General features: G+C 37.0%; 1 protein-coding gene across 5 annotated transcripts in view; it reads right to left on the bottom strand.

Moving 5' to 3' along the window:
- DPY19L3 (dpy-19 like C-mannosyltransferase 3) overlaps positions 1 to 21785 on the bottom strand; it is a 33907-nt gene extending 12122 nt beyond the window's left edge. For 2 of the 5 annotated variants that reach the window (XR_003542218.2, XM_039386792.1), the window contains exons 1-15: positions 21640 to 21785; positions 20404 to 20546; positions 18806 to 18939; positions 12352 to 12442; positions 11391 to 11512; positions 11040 to 11185; positions 9251 to 9374; positions 8658 to 8792; positions 7619 to 7750; positions 6502 to 6603; positions 5955 to 6028; positions 5552 to 5710; positions 4097 to 4219; positions 3624 to 3735; positions 3038 to 3094 (exon numbers count right to left, since the gene is read on the bottom strand). Coding sequence is in view for 4 of the 5 variants with exons in the window: in XM_039386792.1 (XP_039242726.1) it covers positions 3038 to 3094; positions 3624 to 3735; positions 4097 to 4219; positions 5552 to 5710; positions 5955 to 6028; positions 6502 to 6603; positions 7619 to 7750; positions 8658 to 8792; positions 9251 to 9374; positions 11040 to 11185; positions 11391 to 11512; positions 12352 to 12442; positions 18806 to 18939; positions 20404 to 20506 (1614 nt within the window). In the remaining variant the exon portion in view is untranslated. Of the gene's footprint in view, positions 1 to 3037; positions 3095 to 3623; positions 3736 to 4096; positions 4220 to 5551; positions 5711 to 5954; positions 6029 to 6501; positions 6604 to 7618; positions 7751 to 8657; positions 8793 to 9250; positions 9375 to 11039; positions 11186 to 11390; positions 11513 to 12334; positions 12443 to 18805; positions 18940 to 20403; positions 20547 to 21639 lie in introns of all 5 variants that reach the window. The other 3 variants (XM_039386790.1, XM_027729546.2, XM_039386791.1) reach the window with 2 other exon arrangements.
- Between the last annotated feature and the right edge of the window lie 3401 nt (positions 21786 to 25186).

Raw genomic sequence — 25186 nt, forward strand, 5'->3', positions numbered from 1 at the left:
CATCACAACCCTGCAGCTTTGGCAAGTATGGAAGTACTATCACAGACATATTTCTGCTTTTCAGGAGCTCTCTCAAGAGATTAGTAAATAAACTAAGCTGTTGTGAAATGAGACTGTAGAGTCTCATAATGGATCAAAATTTCTTCTCCCCATTACTAAACTAGCCTGGATAGCTAAACACTCTGAAAGCTTGGATCCTTCAGGGGGGACACAGGAAATGAGCCTGGGACACTGCTCTCTACTGAGTGCTGGGGCTATTATGTGGCATTCACTCAGCTGTAGAGGTTTTACAAGTCACAGTGTCACACTACTGCAATTATTGAGTCAGTACAAGCAGGTTTCACTGGAGGAAAATTTTGGTAGTGAGGCTTGGTATTACTGAATTGAGAAAGAAACTTCTGTGCTGGTCAAAAACCTGGAGGTGCTCAACAGTCCACTGATGACCATGGGAGTTCAGTACTTCTCAGATACAAGGACACTTATTTTGAATTTAAAAAGTATATTAACTCTTTGGCCTCTGAATGTAAGTGAAAAGCAAGTACTACTGCATTCTTTATAGCTACTGTTGGCCTGAGAATGAAAATTAAGAACTCCTTAGAGAAAAATCATTAGATATTAAGAATAGAAATAAACACAACATTTTCTTTTGTAATTTATTTCTACAGACTTTAGGTTTGAAGGATAAATACATACAGTACACACAGGGAGTTGTTCAGTACAGCCAAGGACTGCTCAGATCATGGGCATATGTTGCACTATGTGCTACAATAAATGTATGTGTCTGGAGCAAAAAGACTTGGCCATGATGAAGATAAAAATGGATAGTTTACTAGCAAAGAGAAATCAAGATTATTTGGCAAAGCCTGGAATTAGAATGCTGAAATTCAGGTGCTAACCTTAAGTACCAAGAATTTATTTAGGAATGACTGGCATACAAACACAAATTGATGAGTATTACTGTGAAGTTAAATACAACACAGATAAAGCTGAATTATATGAATAAGACTTGGTACTGCATCATATGTGTTGTGTTATCTACAGCACAGCTAAAGGATGTACATGGAAATATTTCGGCATTTTCACTTTATCTAAAAGATGTTTGCACTGTGTTAATGAAAAACACATGTAAACAGAAACACTGATGTCTAATAGGTCTCAAAACATGCTGTACCTGAAATCTGAAAGATAGGTGGAATTACAGCTGCATTTTTATCTTGATAAATTATTGTTCAAGTGATGTATTTGGGACTGTGGTAACCACATGCCTCAAAAGAGGCTTTATTATCTTATTTGGGATTAGGTTAATAATCCCATAAAACTCCTACTGTGGGGAACAGCACTAAAGTATAGTTCTTCTGAGAAATGTAACCACAACAAGTAGTGAAACACAGAACTGCCCCACTAGTAATTCCAGAAAACTAGCCATGATGATCAGTTAATTTTGTGGTGTACATTGAAACTGCTCCTGCAATCTGAGCACTCAGTGTGCGAACAGATAAATTCTTGTCTGGAAAGGAGAAAGGTAATTAAGTCTCTGTTACAAAAATCTCCTTCCCCTGCTTATAAGGTTTTAAAGAGAGAATATATGAACACATTCTCACAGAAGAAATGGATACTTTCCGAATCTCTCTGTAAGAATTTTTATTCTGACCATTTACAGGGAACCTGTGACAGGTTTTGCCCACCAGGCTTCTCATAAACTCTTTCAGCTTTGCAGAGAAGACACACAAAAATATCCACACCCCTGGCAGCTGAACTGCAAGAACTGACTTAGGACAAAAAATCACTGAGAAGTGATTAATTTCTCATTCCCACTGAGAACTTTAAAAACTAGTGTTTTTCATGTCCATAAAAATTACTTCCTTTATTTAGAAGAAACACAAAAATTACGCTTCCCAGGCAGACTGAGCACAACTAATGACTGACCTAAAGCCTATGAAATCAGTGATTTCTGTTGACTTCTGAATTGAATCTGACAGGATTCAGGAACTTCACATCTGCTCATGAAGAGTGGGAGAAAAATTATTTCTAGTTATCTGTCACATTGGACTATCAGAATGTCATGCTCTTGGTATCCCCCATTGTCAAAAGAAATGGCATTATTTCTGTCATATTCATAGATGATGAAAATGGTAAATGACTTCCCAATGGGAAAAAAAAAGTCCTAAAGAGTTTTCTAGAAGAATAATAAGACAATTTAAATGGAAAACAGTATTTTTTGACTTTTTGTTTCAGTTTTAAACAGGGAAACTGGAGTGAGGTCTAGTAGCAGCTTTCTAAACTCTTATGCTTTACACTACTGACTTTCTAACTTTAATAATGAAATTAATCTTGAGTTTCTCTGAAGGGAATTATTATTTAACAGAAATATTCTCATCTCAGACTACTTATTGCAGAAACAATTGCTCCATCGAAGGAGCATCTGATTTTCTTGTCTTTGTGAACACAGATTAAAAAAATGGTTTGCCCATTAAATCAATGATCTAAATCTCACTGCTATGACAGACTGATAACCTTGTACATGTTATAAATTTAAATATTTTTAATGTATTTACATTTAAACATTTGACAATAATATTTTGTTGCTTGGACAGAGAAGTACTTGAACACTAAACAATTCTGTACTTTAAAACATATGAGATGAGGCATAACAGTATAGAATATTAAGATTATTTTTCCTCCTGTAATGAATCATTACACAATTTAACAATCTGCATATTATCCATAACTTAATTAAAAGCCAAACAGACAACTCCCATTTCCATAAAATTATGCATTTAAATAACACCTGCTGACTTACATATATACAGTTAGACAAACATTTGTATCCACAAACAGCTACTCTGGATCAAATGAGCCCAACTGATCTTTTACACACAATTCCATACACATTAAGGTACTTGCACTTCAGGTAGTCTATCCCCATTCAGTTACAAATCTTGCATGTAGTAACTAATAAAACAACATCCTTTTATGAGAAAAGGAAATCCCATGTAACTTAAAAAATGCCAAAACATTGAGAAAAAAATTTTCTTACCTTATATGAAATGTACAGTAATGTAATTATTGGTATAGAATATTTAAGCACCTGTGCCTAAGAGAAATTGAAAAAAATATTGGTTATTCTGATGATACATTTATTTGAATAGATTTAATTTTTAATGTATTGATATGTAAAATACTTAACACGTAGTGGAATTCAGAGTTTGAATTTTAAGACCATATTTTGATTTTGTTTTCAAGTAAAACCCTAATTACAGACCCATCCCAAGTGATGGACTGATATCTATATATTTAAATCTATATTCTACAAAGTGGAAAACACTGTCATTCAATATAATTGACTGCAAAGGTCTTCTCAGACTGCTGAGGATTTCTTAATATGGTGGCTTTTTTAGTAAAATTGTGGTTATTTTTCATAGCCACATCTATATTGCCATCTAGTGTATTCAAATGGAATTGTTTAATACAGAAACCAGTAGAAAATACATTTTACTTACTAAATTTATACAAATATACATCAGAGATATCCAGTTAAAGAGAACTGCAAACAATATTCAGCTGTGAGCCTTGATTTGGTTTAGATAAGGACCAAACCCCATTGGATGAAATGCTGTAAGTACCCTCTGGGATGTGTAGAGATGGACACACTTCAGGATAAGTTTCCAGACTTCTGTGCTGCACAGGCCAAAGGATGCAAACACACACATGTGGGATGTCCAGAGGTACTTCATTCTGCAAAAACACAAGGTTTTCATGATCATCTGCAGCTCTGCTAAAGCTGCTTGATGAGGGCAGTTAATGTCCAGAGAAGTTCTGAAGACAATTTTCTTGGACTTTCAGGACTCTGAAATAACTGAGTACAAGACTGACTCGGCACTTTGCTATGTGCTCTTGAGAACATATCTGTTCCCAAACTCCCAAACATTCTTTTTGGCAGAATTCTGGGAAATGCTTCAGTCTACAAGTATAAACACACCAGGGAGAGAAAGAAGGTTCATGATCCTACAAAGTTTGCGGTCAACATATTTTACACTCTTATAAAAATACACTCAGTCATCTAAACAAGCCCCAAGTAGAATTGAAAAATATATACCTCATTGTGCTTAATGCCAGACATCCAAAAAGAACTGTGTGAACTAAGCTGTAAGCAGCATCAGGCTTCAGTGTTATTGTGCACTCTTCCATCTTTTCCATTAACTTGACTTGATTTGAACCACTAATTAAAGAAAGAAACAGTGTTATATTAAGTTCTCAAACATATTTCATATAATTATCTGCATTTTAAACAGCATTGAATCCTTCTGATGCTAGAAAGCAATACTACTGCTATCAGTCCACAATCTTCTATTGTATCTATGATATAATTAAGCCTGATACCACCAACTTGATGTAGCAGCAAGTATTTCTTTTCATGTCTAGATTTCTGGAAATGCAGTGAGTTTAAATGAGCTGGATTAGAGTGAGATAAAACTGTTTACAGAAAGGCAAGCTTGGTTTCTTGCTTGAAGTAGCTACTCCCATGAGGTTCACAGGGCTTAGATGAGAGTGAAGAATTTAACTGTGATTTGTGGGGTTGTGCTGGTATATGTGGATGCCAATAAAGCCATAGATAGGAAGGAGACTTACAGCAAATCAGTTTTGAAAGGACTGGTTGTAGCTTGAGGTGGCTGGTCTTGTCAATGTATGTGGAGGGCCCATTAAAAGAAAAAAAGTATGCTTAAACGTGTGAGGTCTTCCCCTGTTCTTTTCAGGCAGGGGATAACTGAGATAACTGGACAGTGTTAAAAATTAGGGTGATGTTTGTGATTACATCTAGGATTACAGAAAATAAGAGCAGCAGAGTCTTTTCTTTGTTTTTAAAATTTAAAATTGGTGCAGAAAGTTTTTTAAGAGGCTGGTTGAATAGTACCAAAATGATTTACAGATGACTCACTTCATAACTGTCACAAAATAGTTTCAGAATGTCTTAGATACTTGCCCTCTCTTTCTGCCACCTCCTCCCTCTCTCTTTTACCCTGTCTTCCCTAAAATCTGTGACGACTGGCACTAGTTACATGACACTCCTTGAATTTTTGCTTAATCAAGTTTTATATCCTCCCTTCTAACTGCAGCCCAGATTGTACCTATAAAACTGAGAGGTCTATAATGAACCATTTACTTTTTTTTGTTTTAACAGCAATTCTGTCTGATTTTCTTCTAGTGTTCTCTAAATACCTCAGAATCCTACAGATCAGCTGTGGGAACAGCCAGCAGTGATGCACAGCTGGGAGTGCTTTGCACCTTTCTCCTGCTTCCCCTCCCAAACCCAACCAACCCCACACAAACTGCAAAACCTTAACAGCAATCCAAAGAGCTTGAAGGAAAGTTTACACTTTTAGCTTTAATAGGATGTTACTCTTCTGCCTGATCTCTCTATCAGACATCCTACTGTTTCCTCAGTGCCTGTGGAAGTAATACTGGTAGCTGCTGCATTCAACTGTCAGTTCCTGAGCCATTTGAAGATGAGAAAATTGATAAAAATGTGAATTATCTTAAAGTTGTATTTTACCTGAGGTTCCTAAAGGCAACAATTACAGCTGCCACTGCCATAAGGAAGAGAACAAATACGTAAACGTAAAAAAGTAACGTATCCGAGAGCCTTGAAAAGGTGTTTAATGGTAATAAACCAAAAGCTTCTTCACAGAGATACAGGTTGGCATCAAAATCTCTAAAGAAAAGAGAATAATCCTTGTCAACAGGTATGGTGTAATTTGATGTCAAAAAGGATCAAAGTTTGCTTTTCTCACAAGAAATTATAAAGCTGCAGTTGTGCAGATTATTGTAAGGGAAAATATGACACAAACATGAAGTACAAATCCATGATTTATCACACGGATTTTAAATGAGAACAACCTGCAGGCTTCAATTAATGAAGTCAAAGAAACAAAAGCAGAATTGCAGCTAAATCATACCTCGTTGCTCCAAATCCAAATTTTGCTTTCAGAAATTTGAATATATGTTCATCTGACTCAAGATTAAGAATTTTCTATAGAGTGGGGAAAAAGAAAGGAAATTATATTTTAAGTATCAAAAATGTCACACAGGTAAGCAGGTTTTTTTCATCATTTAAATGAAACTGTAGAGCACCACAGGCTTACTGAGAAGGGTGCTTTGCAATTGAATAAGCTTTCAGTTTTAACTGCATTCACTGAAAAGTAAATTCAATGAAAAACTATGCAAATGCTCAGCAGTATCAGAATGCAATATAAATCTACACTTGTTATAAAATTACAGGTGAGCTTCAAGTTAACACCAATTATTTGGTGTTAATTTATGAGGTTTTCAAATCCATATATCAAAAAGATTAGCAAAACACTCTTTAATTTTTAGAATGCAGTCTCTGAAATGCAGTGAAATCTCACTGCAGTTTTTATTTAATGACATCACTATAGATGGTTAACAAATAGCTTTTAACATAATACATTTTGCAACTTTCTACATAAAAAAATATTTGCTTACCTTGATGAATTTATTTATCAGGAGAGTCAAGCACAAGACTAACAGAACATGCAGGATAAGTTTCCCAAGCCTATTAAGCAAGCCACCCGTTTTTAGATTTTTCTACAAAGAAGAAAATATTAGAATTTCAGTATTTTTTTTGTATGTATTTGGAACAAAAGCATCACAGGCTATTTGAAACAGCTGCTCTGCTAGGCTTGATCAGGATCAAATTGTATTAGCTTCATGTAAGTAAAAATGTATACAGAATCAAGTATAAAGATACCTTTCTTCCACAAAACCAAAGGGACAACATCACAAAAGCTCCCCAGGCTCTTGATGTGGCAGAGTTTTGGAAGAAGGCACCCAACCTTCCTTTGGCAGTGGCCCTATTATATTTATACAATTAATTTCCTTTTGAAATACCTCTTCATTAGATCTTCCACCTAAACATGGCAAAGAGGTCTTCTGGCTCTAACTGTCAGCTGAAAGGATTTTGAGCAATTTTCCAGTTAAAAGCTCCAGATCCAGATGAGCTGCTCACAGACAACTGGGAATAGGCACAGACATTGTCTTAACTATAAAAAATACAGTCTTGATTTTAGGTGGTCAGAAATGAGAGACAACAGGAATGGCCCTGTAAGATCACACACTCTGGTCAGAGACTGTTGTTGATGTCAGTATCAGAAAAAAGAGAACGGTAAATGCAGTAAAAATCCAAGTCTTTGAAAGAAAAGAGATTTTAGTAAGATGAATTCAACATGTGCCCAGTTCTCCCAGAATATTTGTTGGAGGCAGATCCATAAATTCAAGCCAAGTCCTGCTGAAACAGGTGTAAAGTCCATTTATGCAATTTTTTGCAGGATCCAAACTGCTGCTTGCACAATCATGAATGTTAATAGCAATCACAGAATTATGGTGTCTGATGTGCTTGGTTATGCTGCAGTTACTGTAATTGAAGTCATTATTTGATCAGGCAATGTTTTTGCTGCTTTACACTACATAATGCCTCTAATTAGTATTAGCAATTGAAAGTTATAATGCATAAAAATTACTCATTTACATATATACATATCTATGTATATACAGATATCGATCCACTCTTTATTTAGTACCACAAAAATATTTCAGTACCTACCTGGATTGTTCTTGCTATCAAGACAGAAGCATTAAAACTTATAAGTAATGATCCAAGAATCATAGAATTAAAGAACTGTAGGACACAGACGAGCAGTAATCCAGAAATCTGAATGATATAGAGCCACGTAACCTGGAACAATAATGAGATTTTTATGTCTACAAAACCTAACAGCCATGGTTGCTCTTCTATGAATATGTTTTATAATTTATTTCAACGCCTATTATTTTTGCAAAAAATGCATCATATTGCACTAAATCATCCCATTTAAAGCCATTACTACATCCTCTTTATATTTATGTCCTGAACTAGTGAGGTTAATATTTTATGCCCATGTTGTAACTAAGGAAGCCTGATCCTATAATCAAGCAGATACAAATAAGTAATTGCAGAATGAGGAAATCATTAATCACTTAATATACTTTGGAAGATGCTTTGTAGTTTCTCTAGTCAAAGAAGTGTTTCTGTAGCCTCCGATGTCTCTATGACTCAACAGTTATGGCTCAGTGAAGTTCAGCAACCAAACATCACCTTTTTTAATAACAGATCAGTATAGTCCTGTTTGAGCTATGCTAAACTATTGTTCAGCTGAATGCAAACACTAAACTGTTGGTTTTCTGATACAGGGGTACCAAAACACACATTTTACCTGACACAAAGATCGGTCTTGCATTAGAGCAGTGGTGTAAATCGGCGTCAAAGAGCCCAACAAACTCCAACAGTTTTAAGTAGCACTTTTTTGAAAACTAATATGGAATAAGAGCGGTGTGGGAAGTCAGTTTTGGTAGAATTCAGGATGAAGCTGGTAATTTGCCAACTTTTAATGTAGCTGATTTGTGTCACATTAACTGTTAACTTCAGCTTAGGTTTGCAGAGAAGAGTTTATTAATTTTTACACTCGCAGTATAAAAGCCCAATGGACAGTGTATAATCTGTATTACTCTCGGTATCCAGGCCACTAGTTAGTAAAATACCTCCAAAACCTTAGTTTTATGACAGTAAATAAAGAAAAATTGGTTATTTCCAAACATAAAGTTACCTTTGCTGTGGGCAGCATGTCCAAGCAGTCCAGTATGAATAATGCCAATGCTTGTATCAGCATCATGAACTGGTTAAATTGCCAAGTCAGGCTAAAGAGAAACGTTGCTATGAATACAGCCATAAGTGTTAGCCTCTGGAAGGAGGGAGTGAGGTTTTATTTAATTTTATAGTTTCCTTCACTAAAACACAAAACAAACAAAAACCCCAGAAAAACCGACCAAAACCCACCTTGATTTGGTTTTATTTCAAATCTACTTTTAAAACATTACTATGAGTTTTATAACTGCAACAACTGTTTGGAGGATAATGAACATTTATTAGAGTTATGAATTGTTGATTCATGCCTGTGTTTTATCCCTGTAACACCACTTGCAAGAAAACAGTGAGATCTCAACCAGTTTCAGCCCCTAGATTAACATGCAATACGTGTTTTACTGTGCTATAAATAGCAGTTACTTGATCAAATCGAGGAGTAATGACTTAACAGCTCTCTGTCAAAGAAACTGCATCACCCATTTGCTTTTATTCTTGCAGATCAGGACAGTTTTCTGTGACTAATTTTACTGTGTCATACTTGTCAGAAATACTCACTTCTTGAACAGGCTGTAAATGAGTTCTGAGTAGGTATGTGATGGCTGCTATCTGAACAGCAAAGAACGGCAGTGCCCAGTTCTCTCTCAAAGGAATGGTGAATTCTACCCTTGTGGTATCTACTCTGTACAAAACAAAGAGTTTCAGAAATTTAAAATAAAGAAAACACCAGCTCAGTGATAGAGAAGTTGCAATGACAGGCATCTTTGTGGTATTTAAACTACTTATTTATAAAGAGGCAGGCTCTGCAGTCTAGTTCCTTCAACATGCCTGGCTCTGAAAAAAATCATTATGAAGGTTCTGTCAGTTATCCATTGTTTCTGTATCTCAAATATTGTACTTTAGTATCACTTACAGTCAAAAAAATATACTATGAATTAAAACTTACTTAAGAAGAACAGCTTGGGTAAATTTAAAAATGGAAAAACAAACCCCAAACTAAAAACACTCCCAAAATCCAGCTCGTGGATTTTCACACCACAGGTAATTTTACTTCATTTTTTCGTTTGCAAACACACATATAATAATATAAACAGGTATCAGTTTCTTCACTGTGGTCCCAATGCACTGAATTTGAATACAGCTAAACTGGTTAAGAGCTTCTGGTCATTTTTGGTAACTTTTGAACACAAACAGGATGTGAAGTTAGTAAAAGTTCCCCAAAGAGCAGTTATTTACAAAACCTGAATTAAAGGTTAAAAAAAAACTAATTCCCTTTTTTTCTTGTGTTGAGAAAATGTTTGCTAAAAAGGAAAGTAAGCAAGACATCTGAGACATGTTTAGCTGGATGAAATGGAGTTACTCAGTAGCCTCAGATGTGCTTTATCTGGACAGAAAGTCTTTATCCAAATCAATTCCATGTATTTATTCTACTTGTGTAAAGGATAACAAGCTTTCCTTGTTCATGGATTATTAGAAAGATGGATAAAACAAATTTGCTCCAAATATTCTGTAAATGGCAAAGATGACCTCATCAAAGAAACATGTGAAATACTGTACACTGAATTTATTTTTTAATTACTTTTATATTTGGAGAAAGAAACATTTTGCCACTGTATACCTACAATTATTCTGTAATGGACATGCTTGCAGATAAACTTCTTCAGAGCTACTGATTAACATATCAAACAATTTTGGTAGAACCAACACTGTACTTTTATTTTCTTGATTAATTTACAGATAACAGCCCATGTCACCAGTCTTAGCTTCATGCCAGCAGCTTATTTCTGGCATAAAGCCAGTTCTTAAGTTTTTATCTCCAAAGAATTCTTCAAGGGATAAAGCACTAGAACAGCTCAAATATCATCTTTTTTTTTCTGTGAGGTTTATTGAGGGAGATGTTTACAGGAATAAGGGAAGAGAGAAGCTGAACTTCTGATGAGCTGAGGCTGCTGAAGGAATCCCTGGAGGTTGGGTGTGGGGCAGTGAGGAGAGACCTGAAGGGCAATACCTGCAGATGTGTGTAACACCTAAGAGCTCCTAGGCTGGAGAAGACAGGGCACATCATCTGGAGGTCCAGACACATCTGAAAGATGCAGTCCACTTTCAGAGACCAATTTAAGCCAAAATTTTCTATTCAAACTTCACGAAAGTTTAAAAACCCAGTTTGCAACTGTCAGCTCATTTCTGATTATTTTCTAATAAACATTTTTTTCCATTTTCTGGCTTATCAGAGAGAGGCCTTATAGTTTCATTTTTTTGTCCAATTAATCATGCAGTTAAAGCTTTAATGCCTTACCTTTGAAATGAGGTACAATTTTAGAAAGAGTGAATGTTTAATCTCACTTACCTGTTTGTAATATACCAGCAAGCTGCCAACAACCCTGAAAGCCATGTTCCACTAAGAAGCCAGCTTGTTACATACAGAGCAATGACATAAACTGCCTGAAGTCCAAACAAAGTGTAGATATAAAAATAAACAGGCTCTAGGTATTGCTGTAAAACACAAGAATACTGATGTTGACATTAAAACACTCATGGGGGGTGGGAATTATACTTAGTATGAATTAGGTTTCGCTTTTACAAATTAAAAAGGTATCAGGAATGTTTCTAATTGGAAAATAACTACAAAGGGGAGCTATGATTCACTGTGAAATCTTCATAATGCACTTACAGTCTAAAACCAGAAATAAATGCCTACCTGAATTGGAAGAATCCTATACAGAATGCTGAGAAACACCTCCTGGTAAACATTCATTCTTTCAAGTATGTTAATTGTCCTCACAGATTCAGTTTTATTGTCATATACTAAACCATGTAAACCTTAATGATAAAGAGAAATTGAAATAGGAGATTGTCATTTTCCTCCTCCATCTTCATTTGAACAGTGAATAACTTTTTCAAAGGTATTTTAGGATCTCTCATCAGAAACTGCAAACTTTGAGTCAATGATTCAGAACACATCACCTCTGAATCACAACACGACCTTCTGAGGTCTTCAGCTTCCCCACTTCAAATGTGACTCACAGTGCTAATTCAAGTACTATATATTTAGTAGTGTATAACACATTTATTTTTATACTTCCATCCCTAGCATAGAATGTGTGGTACTGGATCTTGAGAACTTTCTTGTTCCTACTTTGAGCACAAGTGAAGTTAATATTGACAAATGTGTAGTATAACCAAAATTGCTAGGGAGCAACAGTTAACTATCTAGAAAACATGAGACTGTCCCAGAAAGCCCCATCACTGTATGATTTCCTTGGAAGCTGTTCATTGTGTCACTTACTGTCCAGGCATACAAGCAAAAAACCATTGTCCCTTCCCACAAATAGCTAATAGTTCAAATTAAACAAGAGAAGAATAAAAATGAAGGTAGTACACCACATAAACCAGCAAGGCTGAAACCTCAACAGTTATGAAAACTGTCCCTCAAACTGACTGCCTCCACCAGGATGTGAAGGTGTGGCACAGAAACCAATGTATTATTGTTAAATTTATTATGTCCACAGCTTAGTGGCTCCCTGGCATATGAACAGTACAATTGTTACACAATCTCACAGTTATAGTATTCCTTGTTCTTGGTTGTATTTGAAAAAAACCCAAACCTAGAATAGTCAGCTGGCAACACCAAGCAAAACTTACTTTACAGTTTACAATACCTTGCTGTATGGAAGCAGCCTGAATCATCTGTTTGTAGTAGGAATAATAAAGTCCACATTCAGTCCTGAATGAAATTTCTCTTTCCACTTCCTGCAAGTGAAAGTTCAACAGTAAATTCACTTTCCATTCGCTTTTAATAGTCATATGAAGCTGCCTTCAACTCAAATTCTTGCTGCACCAGGGAAATTCACCTACACAGAGGCTTTGGGTTTGGGCATTCCGTGCAACTTACTTCAACTAAAGGTAAAATACATGGAAAATTAGGGTGAGAGGCAAAGGGCTGAGGTGTAAATGACTCTGTTAACTGGGGAACTATATATGGCTTTTGTGATTCTGATATACTGCTTGGAAAGATTTTGGACAGTTTAATTTTTTTGTAATATTAAATGTTTAGATAGGTGCAGTGGCCAGCAGCTGGACTTCAAATCTGCATATGCTTGCTCAGTGCATGTAACCTTTTGTTCCAGATGTAGTTATCCCATAGCATTCCATGGCTTTGCCAGCTTAAGGCTCAATTAATCCAGTGTGCTATACTGGGGCTGCACCAAAATGCCAAGGATATTTCAGCTGGCAGAGGATGCTGCTGCCCACTTGCTCAGTGCTGGTTCTTGCAGGAAGCCAGCTGTCATCACTCTCATTCTTAAATTACAGGGTAAAGGAAAAGGGACTCTTGACTTGGCTTTAGGTCTAAGTGAACTTGTTATCTTTAATTTCAAAATGTTCGAATCATCTAAACCAGGTACACTTCAAACTATGGCTCTTTCTTGGCTGATATGGCAGCAGATGGAGTCCAGTGAGATCTGAAAGCTCTTTACTTTGGAATTCACTTCCTTTTGTCAACTCATTAGTTGTGAAGACCCACTGAAACTCAGCAAATCCACAGCCTTGGGCAACCACATTTAAACAAAGTAAGACTGCATGAAAAACCAATCTGAAGAGAACTAATAGGCATCTTGTACAAAAGGGTTCTATTATTAGTGATCTTTTTAGTAGTTTATATAAAAACATCCCAGCAAACATATAAGCAGTAGGTTAGAAAGCATTTCTATCCAGTTAGAAAAAGCTTATATTGAGATTTGAAAATCCAATTAAATTCCTCTATGTGGTGTATGCAAGTCATTAAGAAATTTATGTGAGATTTCTAAAAATAATCTTATTAATTCATCATTCTTTACAAAAGGACATTTCTGAAGTAACACAAAGTTACTGTTTTCAGAGACTTTTATGAATGCCACTCTGGTTAATGCAACCTTGCACAGAACCCCAAGACTTTCATCTTTCTTACACAGTCCCATCTCTTTTGCTGGAACAGAATCAATACTATTTCAGAGCTAATATAAAGCTGGATAAAAAATCATGTTCCTCTCTTCTTTACTGCCTAGTATAGAATCTTATCTCAGAACACGTGTTTTATTGAAGTCAACTGTTGACAAACCAGTATTAGTTCTGGTCTGAGAAAAGTCAACAGATAAAACCACAACTGATTCAATTTAAGTTCACAATTAAACTCTCCAGCTGCCCTAGGACACACAAGTCATCATCATACCAGCAGAAGGAACTGACATTGGCACCAAATAACCAAAAGCCACACAATCAGAAAGATGAGAACGTTGGATTTTGAACAAGTTCTAAAGTCATCACTACTAAAAGGTTTTCTAATACCAAAAAGTGGCTGACTCTAAGTGTCCATACAAAAAAAAGAAAAAAAAAAGGAATGTTAACATTTGGAATTTATTAAGGGGGAGAGAGGAGTCACAGAGGGGGATCTAATTAGCAAAAATGCATTCAAACATGATTAATTTGTAATCCTGACACCAGCTGTATTCAACCAAATGCTATACTTTATGAGACAAACACTAGTGAGTTTTACATCTGTTTCATGCTAAGATAACATCTGTTTGATTCACCCACAATACTTTTCCAGTTCTACAGCAATTTATACTTTTCCTTGCATTCCACGTCAATAAAATACAGACTTATGGGTAAGCATTGGCAGAGCAAACTTATCTTTCTGTATATTCACTTATACAGTGAGGTTTTAACAAAGAAGTTATCACTCTTCCAAGGAAAAAAAAAGACTACTGTCCTCCAGAATACACATGGAGTTACATATTATTCCAATTTATGCAATTGTATCTTTATGATATTAAACACAGCAGAATACAAAGGACGTTCTTTCATGGGCAGCGCAGAATTCCACAGCTTAGCTTAAAGAAGTCATTCAGAATGCTGAGCAAGCAGCCAAAGTCTGACTTGAGTATAAATAATACATAAAGAGCATAAATAAGGCTCCAATTGCTTTTCTTTTTTGGCACAGCTAAAGCAAAATTTTTGTAATGGAAACTGTTTTTTAGTCTGTACAGGTGGGAAGTCAACCTAGACAGCTGCTGTCAGTGTTCCCAGTTGAGAACACACCTTCAGCAAAGGTATTTAATCCTTGGACATGGTCTCCTGGCTGGTTAAGCCCCAGCCCATCTGTTAGGATGTCATGTTCCTACTCAGATCAGACTTATGATCCAGAGTAAAAGTACCCATAACAACTCAACAGGTACTTCTGTGGAAAAGTACCTCCAAAGTTCTGGACTGCCCTTCTCCTTCCACATTCACTTTGTACAGTTCTAATTAGTTGGCCTCCTGTTTCCCCACCTTTTTTTTTCACAGAATCATGGAATGGTCTGGGTTGGAAGCAACCTTAAAGCTCATCTCTTTCCACCCCCTGCCATGGGCAGGGACACCTTCCACTATCCCAGGTTGCTCCAAGCCCCATCCAACCTGGCCTTGGACACTTCCAGGGATGGGGCAGCCTCAGTTTCTCTGGGCACCCATCTTTGTTTTGCATTCAAAATGTAAAAATATAAGCACTTCAGAGACTAAATCCCAAGACTCTTATCCTGCATGTCTGAAGATTTAAAATTTTGTATTTTTACATCTGACTTCTTGGAAGCAGCCATTTTATTAAAGGGAAATTCAATAATAGTAGTTTAAATTCTTACTCAGCAGGGATGAAGAACAAATGAATGCTCCGAAGTTTATCTGTTTGTTTTAGAGTATTAATTTGCTCTGTGGCCTTGGCTCATTCCTGTTCAAAGTTTCTTCAGGATTTGTGTTTGAACAAGCAATGCAACAGCTGATGGGAGAGGTGGCCCCCCATTTTGTTGTTCTCATAGCAGATTCTGCACCAAAAGATACTAAACTGCTATTGAAAATCACTAAAAATAGACAAGCCACTTCAGATATGTTATGCCAGAACATTTTAAGAAAACTGAGAAGATTTTTGGATAAGAAATCTGTTTTGACTTCCACCATCAAAACAGAAATCTTTGTTGGTTTAACATTTCTGAGAACGGATTCAAACTTTTTTCTTCAAAATTGTTTGGTCAAGATAAGTGATTATAACCTGTGATATTCATCATATATATAAGTGATTATTTCCTGCTGATAGGGGACAGAAACACAACTTCTGACTGTGTGACATGGTATGCTGCATTGTCTTCTGTTCTTTTTTTCTTTTTGTCATTCTTTCAGGAAGGCTTGAAATAAGGCAAAAAAAAGCAGCAATAGTGTATCTCCTTCATAGCATAAACCACTCCTCAAGATGTGCATTTTCAGTTTTTCAGGTAAGAAAACAATTTAACATCTTTCTCCAATGACCATGGCAAGTTGATAACAGCAGTGTATTTATTAGCAAATAAGAACAGGACTCTCACACACTGCAGCAGCTGAAATCAAGGCACTGTTGAAAGCCATATTCAAAACAGAGCAAAACATTCAAAACAGAGCAAAATGGTTTAACCACTACCAAACGGTTTTTCTGGTTGGGTGAACCATTGCTGAAAGACACCCAAAACTGAACTGGCTTTGGATGAATTGCTACTGAAATTAGAGAAAGGCAATCACTGCAAGTGTGTCTGCAAGTTCTGACTTTATTGACTTAGGAGTTAAGAATCATGACTTTACATAATGAACTCTTTTTACTTCCAGTTTTTAGGGTTGAGTACAATTGGCAAACTATATGATTTTGTAAGTATGGAACTGTGGTGTTCATGTATTAATAGGGTCTTCAGAACAAAAATTCCACCTTTTGTACCTAAATAGTGCATGTAAAAACATCTGCCTAGTACAAACCTGTCAGATAAACACTGCAGACCTTCTTCTACTGCTGTACAAAGGAGGAGTAAAAGAAAAGATGGCAAAACAAGTCTCCTGCTACATCTCACTATGTTAATTTAGTCGCCACACAGACCCTTTTGGGTATGAATTCTTATTATCTGACTAATTGTAGCTTATTGAAAGGAATATAGTTCATGGGGATAATATATTGTTACATAGTTTTTGTATCAGCTTTCAGTAACATAAATCCCCAAATTTGCACTGTTAATAGCCAATTCAGTGTGACTGAAGTTACTAGTTCAAAATGCATGCAAAAAGGAACTGATTTAGAATTTATTTTCTTTTCTATGTTTCAGAGCAGTGGTGATGCACTGCCATGTTTCATAGGCAGGGGGGTTAATGAAACATTGAACGTGCATCAGTATTGCAGCCATTTATTCCGTATGTTATGTTTAATCAAAACGTAATGAAACAAAATCACCTCTGCATTTCACTAAGCAAGGCATGCAATAACTGTGGGCCAAGGATTAGACTACAGTCCTCCCTTCTGAGAATTTGGGCTGGGGTGTGAGCTTAAATTTTTCTTTCCAAGCTTTTAGAAAGTTCAGTTAATACATGCAAAAAGATATCTTTTGACCAAACAGTAAAATGTTAAAGAAAAAAAGCAAATTTTCCATTTATTTTCCATGTAATTTTTGAGGGTCTCAGATTGTTCCACAGTATAGTTTATTCATGTCATTATTAGTATATACTATGTGCTGTAATTACAAGATTAGCCAATTCAGAAGTGCTGGGAAAAGATACAAACTCCTAGAGAGATTACACTGTCCACTCACACTCAGAGGTACAGAGATGTCTATACACTGTTTTACAGATGCTGGGATGAGCCTTCTTATCCCAGCTTTGCAGGGAATTTTACAGACTCCTCATATGAAGTCTTCTTGTCCCATACTACTCATAAACCAATACTAGGTTTAAAATTAGCACTGTAGCCACGTGCATTCTCTGGTGGAGAAGGGACACTGTGAGACCAGAGAGTATCTGCATCTCTTTCTTCTTTAACCTGCTGGGAGACGAACTTAATGCTTTTATAATCAATCTTTCCATCAAAGTGGCTGAAACTGCTCATGTTCCAATGTTACTTGTTACCAATCAACTCCATGGGATGAAATGAGAGCTACAGAGACAGAATCCAGATTAAAAATAATTAGAGGGTGTTACTTCAGTTTTGATATCTAATGCCTAGAATTCTAGTGTACTTAAAATGAAAACAATTAATTATCAAATGAAATTAGTGGGGACAACTTAATTACAACTACAGAATTGCTTATCTGTTACGTCCACACATTGCCACAAATCCATGTCTGTTTGTACTTCAAACACCTTGAAATTATTCAATAAGTGCTTTTGGAAGCAAAAGGCAAACCTAAGGTGTACCTTCAATATATTGTATACCATCTATCTATATATTCAAAGAAAGATGAAGGTGGTTTACAAAATGTATTATATGTTTAATACAACAGCAGTTGTTTAAGTAAGTGCGAATTATTTTTATAAGGGGAATATAAATGTTTCTGGGACAGAAAAATTGTGTAGTATAGGAAAGACATACTGCAATGCAATTATTTCAGTTAAATAGGTGTACTCTTTGAATAACATAATACACAGACCTGGCAGAGTGAATTTTAGGCATCTGAAAGGAAAATGACTCACCTGTTCTTTTCTCTGGTTAAATTTAGCTATGGGTACAGCGGCATTATTTTCTGTGCAATGATTATAGGAAAAAAACTAGTCAGTCCTAGATCTTGGGAATGTTTTGTTTTACATTGGTGAATGGCTGAAATTATGTTTTGAGGCTTGCACATTTAGGATAACATTATATAAAATTTGTATTGGCTAGTAAAAGACTGTCCCTAAACTGTATTACAACATCACAGTATAAATGCAATTAAAGATCGATCTGCCAGGATTTTGCATATTGTTTATTTTAACTGTTTTTATGTTTGTTTTTTTTTTAATTTTGGACTGCTTTGGATAAAAGAAAGATGACTGCAGAGAAACATAGAGCAGAATGTTGAAATTCTATTCTAGATAAAGATCGATGGTTGGAAGAACTGTAGCTACAATTCAGACAGGAGCTGTGTAGCAATATTTTTAGAGAAAAATTGGGGACAGGTATTTATAGAACTGATGAAGTATTGAAAAAATGGTGGGAAGGAGAGAACAGCTTTTTTTAAATTGAATTTTTCAAAATGAAATATTCTACCTTTTTGAGCAAGTTACAAGATAAATACATAAAGAAATGAAATTTCAATTAACGCTCATATTAATGCTTAATGTTACCTTAATATTGGAAAACCACAGGTCATTTTCATGCAGGGTAGCAACATAAACAGAAGTAAGAAGTCCAAGAGAGATGGCAACAATTCCACCAACAGTTACTGAGAGTATGTTCCATAGCTTTCCACCTGTATGATCTTGGAAGAAAAATAACTCAGTCTGTAACTGTGAAACACATAAATGAACCTAAAGGAATTTTGGAAAGTCATTTAGACATTGCCTATCCTAGTACAGTTTACATTCTGCAGGTAACAGGACATTTGGTTTTAACACATCTTTATGGAGATGCGTTATTTACTTTCTCATATAGCAAACTCAGAGGATTTTATTTACGTGCAAAGTGAAATAAAAGGTGCCTTAATTGGTAAAATGTAGTTACAATTTAGGAACACCATGATCCTATGCAAGTTTAGATCAGCGCCATACCGAATTTGTAATTCTAAATTGAAATATCCTCCAGGAGAACATTTTTAATTCAAGCAGTACAGGATGACACTTAGAACACAAAGTGAGAAATTAACATCTCCTTCACGTGTCATAAAATGGCTCCCTGTCTTTTTGGGGTTTGCTTGCTTTTTTGTAAAAAAACAGCACTGAAGGTTCAGAAGTCTCACTAAATACCCACAAAGAGACTGAACAGCAGCCAAAGCAGCCTTTGATAATGGTGTCCTGCTTTGAATTGCAGATGGCCTCCTGCTGACACTGGAATAAGATTAGGGATGGAATCATAGGAAAGAAAGGTTGTGTTTCTAGGTAGCTCAAGCCATCTACTGTACACTTACATTCCTGGGTTTTAGTTTGTTGAGGTTTTCTTTTTTTTTTTTTTTTTTTTTAAGTTCATGTAAGGTTTAATAAGGATTTAGTGACCAGGAATTTTATCTTTGAAATGGCTATTTCATACTCTGTGTGACATCTCCATAACAAGGTCCAGCTCTGCAATTCCATGGAACTGAGGGCTGGGCTGGATGAGAACTACGATCACTTTCCCTTTGTGTATTTACCCTAAGTGTGTTTGTGTGGAAACAAACATGTAACTTTCCTTTCCTCTGCCCAAACTGCATATATAGAAACATCCCTTAAAGTAACTTAAACAAACAAACAAAAAAACAACAAACTTTGTCAGCTCTAAAGCTATAATTCCATACAAAAATATTTCCAGAATTTCTTTACTTAAACAGACCCTGGAATTCAGACACTTAACGTCCTGTCTTTTAAATCTACCTACCTAGTGTCCTATAAATTAAAAAGCAAAAGTTTGCAGGTAAATTCAGATTTTATGTGCAATCTGCTTGTACTTAAGCACATCTCATCAGTTGTCTTCAAATCCTTTTAGGTTACCAATGATTTGAACTGGGATTCTTTTAAGAAGCTACGATGACACATGAAGTCTGAATTTGTTCTCACCAATTTACATCAGGATTTTAAAAGAGATGACACTGACAGCAATCTGCACATCCTCTGTCTAATCCAATTGATTTTGGTGATATTTAAGTATGACAATGCATTGGGTACATACCTAGTTCTAACCTGTGCCTAGGACAGGCATCAAAAGCTAAACATTACTAAAAACTCATAAAGTTACAATCCTTTTCATTACCCACCAGATGGAATTTTCCCATCAGGCTTCACATTTGTCTCCTCTGAAGGCTGATCTTCCGCTGCTTCTGTGCCTTTTCCAACCCTCCTCTGTCTTACGGTTGTCATGATGTCAGTCACTTTAATTCATTATTCTTCAGCCTGACTCCTAAATGGACACATACAAGCAATGCATCTTCCTACCCAAACATTCACTTAACAGTGTATGAAATATGTGAAAACAGAACCACATCTTACTGACATCACAGGCTCTGACTTAGGGAATTCTACTGTATCGAAGCATATCTTACAAAAATGCAAGTAAAAATTTTTTTTGTAATCTGTACAACTCAGAGAGCAAATGAAAGTAATGCAAACGTTTGTAATGACCTAAGGTTCAAAATTTTACACACTCTTGAACAGGCTTTCGGAATGATTATAATTTTGACTGCCCTCACTTTTAGCCCTTGACTCAAAACACACTCAAGGTTCCCCTTTTTTAAAAAAAGTGTAGGCCTTTCAAAGAAAAATTATTTCTTTCTGGGTATTTTAGTTGTGTGTTTAAAATAGGAATCCTGTTTTTTAAATCCTGGCTTTCAGGAAATCCCAAGAAAGGGGGGCCATAGGATACCAGGGGAACGCGTGTTATAAAAAAACAGGAGACAGCACTAAAAAAAAATACTTGATGTTTCATGCTGGTAAAGCACCACAGAATTTTTGAACATTACAAGAAAGACAAAAAGCGCAGGCAGTCATTCCCCTGTCAACTCCCAGGTGCTCTCAGCAATCCAGGGATGCTCCATACATCGGACTGCTCCATCCTGCCACTCCACACCTGGAAATCAGCGACATCCCACCCTGCAAAAACCCGCTCCATCCCCAGCCAGCGGCAGCTGGTGTTTGTGTCACCGCTGGTGTAACAGCGCTGGTATCCACGGAACTTCGTGCAAAGCTTTAGCAGCGGATCAGTTTTGGAAAACACCTGGGAAAACGCGGAGGGAGGGGGACGGGGGGGGAACTCTGCGAGCGTGTATCTAAGCTGCTTTGAAACAGCTGTTTCGTAGAACACCTGACAATTAATCATTAAATAAAGGTGAGATGCTCATCCCCACCCCTCCTCGGCCGGGTCTCCCCACGCCCCGCCCCAGCCCAGGTGAGCCGCGCCCGGGGGGACCGGAGCGGGGCCGGGCCCGGCCGCTCCCCGCGGCCTCCGCGGCCCAGGGCGGCTCCTCCCGCCGCCTCCCCCGAACCCGCGCCGGTACCTGCGGGGGCTCCGCGGCCGCTGCTCCCGCTCCCGCCGGCGCTGCTGCTGCGGGACCGCCCGGGCCCGGCGGCGGGCAGGGAAGGGGAAGGGAATGGGAAGGGAATGGGAAGGGAAAGGGCGGGCGCGGCGCCGAGCGCTCGGCCCTGCCGGGCGGGGCGGCCGCGGGGCGGGCACAGCCCCGTCACAGGGCTGGCCCTGCCCGCCCCGGCACGGGTTCCAGCGCTGGTTTGAATTCCCGAGGCGGGAGGGCGGCGGAAATCCGGCCGGGAACGGGGCGGTGGGAGCCGGGAGCGGGATGCGCTCCCCGCCGAGGGTCGTGAAGTCTCACCCCGCGGGGAGAGCCTGGGCTAAAATAGGGCCCTAGAATTTGTTTGTCGTATTTTAATTTTATTTTTTCTCTCCCCCTCTTTCCCCCCAAGTATATACTGTCACGTGTACTTGACTTTCAAATTGAAATTAGAATCCTAAAGAGGCGAGCCTGGTATTTAACTCGTTATACACTCTATTGTGTGTCTCGATTAATTGCACCATAAACATTTGGGGGGAGGGGGGGAAGACCTTTTGTAGTAGGAAGGTAATGGCAGCACAAACATTCATTCTATTTAACTAGTACAACCTACCCATGCGATATGTTTTTCCTGTAAATGTTACTTGTAGTGTCTTCAAAAAACATTCCCCATTAACTCATAACCAGATCCTATCACAGAAAGCTGATTTCCCAATAATCCATGCAAATTCTGAGCATCAGGCAAGGATAGAGCTCACTTCTTCAGGACAGTATTTAGTTGATTTTCCATCACCATTTTACAGTACTGCAATACTGAGTTGTTTTTTTTTTTTTTCTTTTGCATTCCACAACCTTGGTTGAGTGAAAAAGTCGTTGAGCAAAAAGAGGCATGAAACTCATAGGAAGCATACTCAGAGACCAAGAAAACTGTAAGTAGTAATCGTCCTGGTAATTCAGAGCTTTTTTTCAGTATTTGCTTTGCACATTAGAACATAAAACACTAGAATGTTTTATAAGTATTTTAGAACAAACAGAATGATTTTCTTACTTCCTCTGATAAAGCTCTCAAAATAGTTAAAAATTCTACTATAAATCAATTTACAGCAAACAGACCAACCATACTTGGTTTTTATTTATTCATTTAGAACAATAAGGCAGGTGGTACATTTGTGGGAAATGCTTAACTTGGAATGTGAGAACTAAAGAATTATGAGCTTCACCATGGGCATTAGATTTACCTTCTTTTTATCACTAATAGCATCACTGCCACATCATACATGTCAGGTGTTTATAAAATATGTTCATTTTAACAGAGACAAGCAATTTTACGGTGTGAAAAAAGAAAAAACACCTCGAATGTCTGTAGGGTTTTGTGTAAAGGAGGTCAGATAATGTACTTAAATTTCTAAGAAAGGGAATGCTGTGGAAGATATTTCCTTGAATGGAAATTCTCCTTATCCACTACTTGTAAAGAGGCCAATGAAAAGTAAATTCTACATGGAACAAAAAGTTGCAGAGTTGGTTAGAAAACATAATCAGTGAAGAGCTTTAGAAATCCCTGAGAAGAGGGGAGTTGTCTTAATTCTATGGTATTTTGTGACACTGTGCATGGATGTAATGATTTTTATGTGACAAGTTACTCTGGTCAGCTGGAGCAGTTTTCCATTTTTTCCATTTTCCATTCCTGTGCAATCATTTGCACAGGACCAGCACTACAAATCCCACTGATGTTCCTGAACTAATAACACAATCTACACTGCAAAATAGTGTTATTAGAGCTGAAAAGTTTGTGTTATAGAAAAGCATTGGACAGCCTTACATAGTTGTTAATGTATCTAAGAGTAAATGTTACTTTTAAGTCATTTTAGGATAACCAGCTATCACCTTCCTTTTGCAATACTAACACCTATTGTTCAAGTTTCAAAGAGCAGAAGATTAGATAGTTGGGAAAAAAAAATGCGTTTTTCCTCAGTTCTGTATATTTTAACAAGTCATTTCCTGTTACAATAAGCGTTTGAGTGCAGCACTAGAAAAAAATGGAGTTATTTATATTCTCACTGAAACAATGTATTGGGCAACATGTTCGTTGATAGAAATTTAATGTTTCAAGTTGTGAAGAGAGAAGAGAGTTCAAGGAGAACTAAAGAGCTTCCAGATTGATATTAGTATCTGACAACTGTATTATAAAATGTAAATTAAAATTCACCAAACTGCAGCAAGCAATCAGTAATACTGATTATTATTATATCATTACAGTATTGTTATAATACTGTTGTAATGCTGGCTTTTTACTTGCCAGAACAGCAAAAGGATATTTAACAATATTCTGTTTGCTCATTCTGTTCCAATTAGATCAAAGTAGCAAAGTCTTCATGTTAGTACCTGGTTCCCCATAATCTCAGCAAATGACATCTACAAACCATAGCATACAGGGAATGAATGAAACTTTAAATTCAATGTCTTTATACTATTTACATTTGTTTTCTCTTGGCTTGTCACATTCAGTACTATAGAAAGAGCTACTGTGAAACACAAGACTCAAATTCTGCCCAAGTAAATTTTGAGTCTAAACCTGCAATGTTTTTAGTTGCTGTTCAGCAGCCACGTGGTATTGTAGCAAACACACCAAATTTCTAGGTTCTCTCTTTTTCTTCCAACTTGTACAGTTTGTCAGGGTCCTGAAGTTTTGCTTTTGGGTAAAAGAATCTTAGTTTTATCTATTCTGAATTTTGTTACCAAGCTACTATTAGGTCAGGTCAGTTCTCATGGTGGTTCACTTCCTGAGTGACTCGGTGTGACAGCTCTTTTCCAAATGTGCCTAGAAGGGGCTGCAAAAAAACCCTCAGTAATGTCGTGCATTAACTCTTCTGCAGCAATTCCAACCATAAATAGTTGCCAAAGACATAGGACAGAGTCATTCAGATCCCACTGATGTGTGGCAGGGCTCTTGCCCATTTTCTCCAAGTTCCCAGCAGTGTCACAATCATCAAAGGTTCGGTCAGTGCTGCTCTATCCCAACAACCTGGGTCCAGTCCAATTTGTGATCATACTCAACTAGGTTATTTAAGGGAGGGGAGAAACTTCTGATGGGGCTCTTTTGTTTTATTAAGCTGAAGTGAGGATGGTATTTTAGCCCAGACACCTTTTTTCCCCAGGTTTTGCATTAGAGAAAATGTGACAAAGCTGCACGACACAGCATCTGTAGCATTGCACCTAAACCCATTTTAGTTTTCCACCTTTTATTTCAACATATTTGGTCCAGGGCCATAATAATAATAGCAAAAATAAAATGACAATAAGAAGAAAAGTTTGCCTGTTTATGTAAATATAAACCATGCTGATACCAGCAATAGGTACTCTGGCCATACTCTCTCTTTTCTCTCCAGAAATTGCAACTGAATTAGACTTTTCTTGTCCCCCTGAAAAAGATGGGAAGAAAAGCTCCAGCAAGGCCAAGAAATATGCTGTATATTTAAAATTAGGTTGCAATATATGTTTTGGCTGATGTGATGGATAAGCAAAGATCAATCACTTACCT

The sequence above is a fragment of the Pipra filicauda genome, unplaced genomic scaffold (assembly GCF_003945595.2).
Source record: "Pipra filicauda isolate LSUMZ 115617 unplaced genomic scaffold, ASM394559v2 scaffold501_size416358_pilon, whole genome shotgun sequence".
NCBI classification, from domain to species: domain Eukaryota; kingdom Metazoa; phylum Chordata; class Aves; order Passeriformes; family Pipridae; genus Pipra; species Pipra filicauda.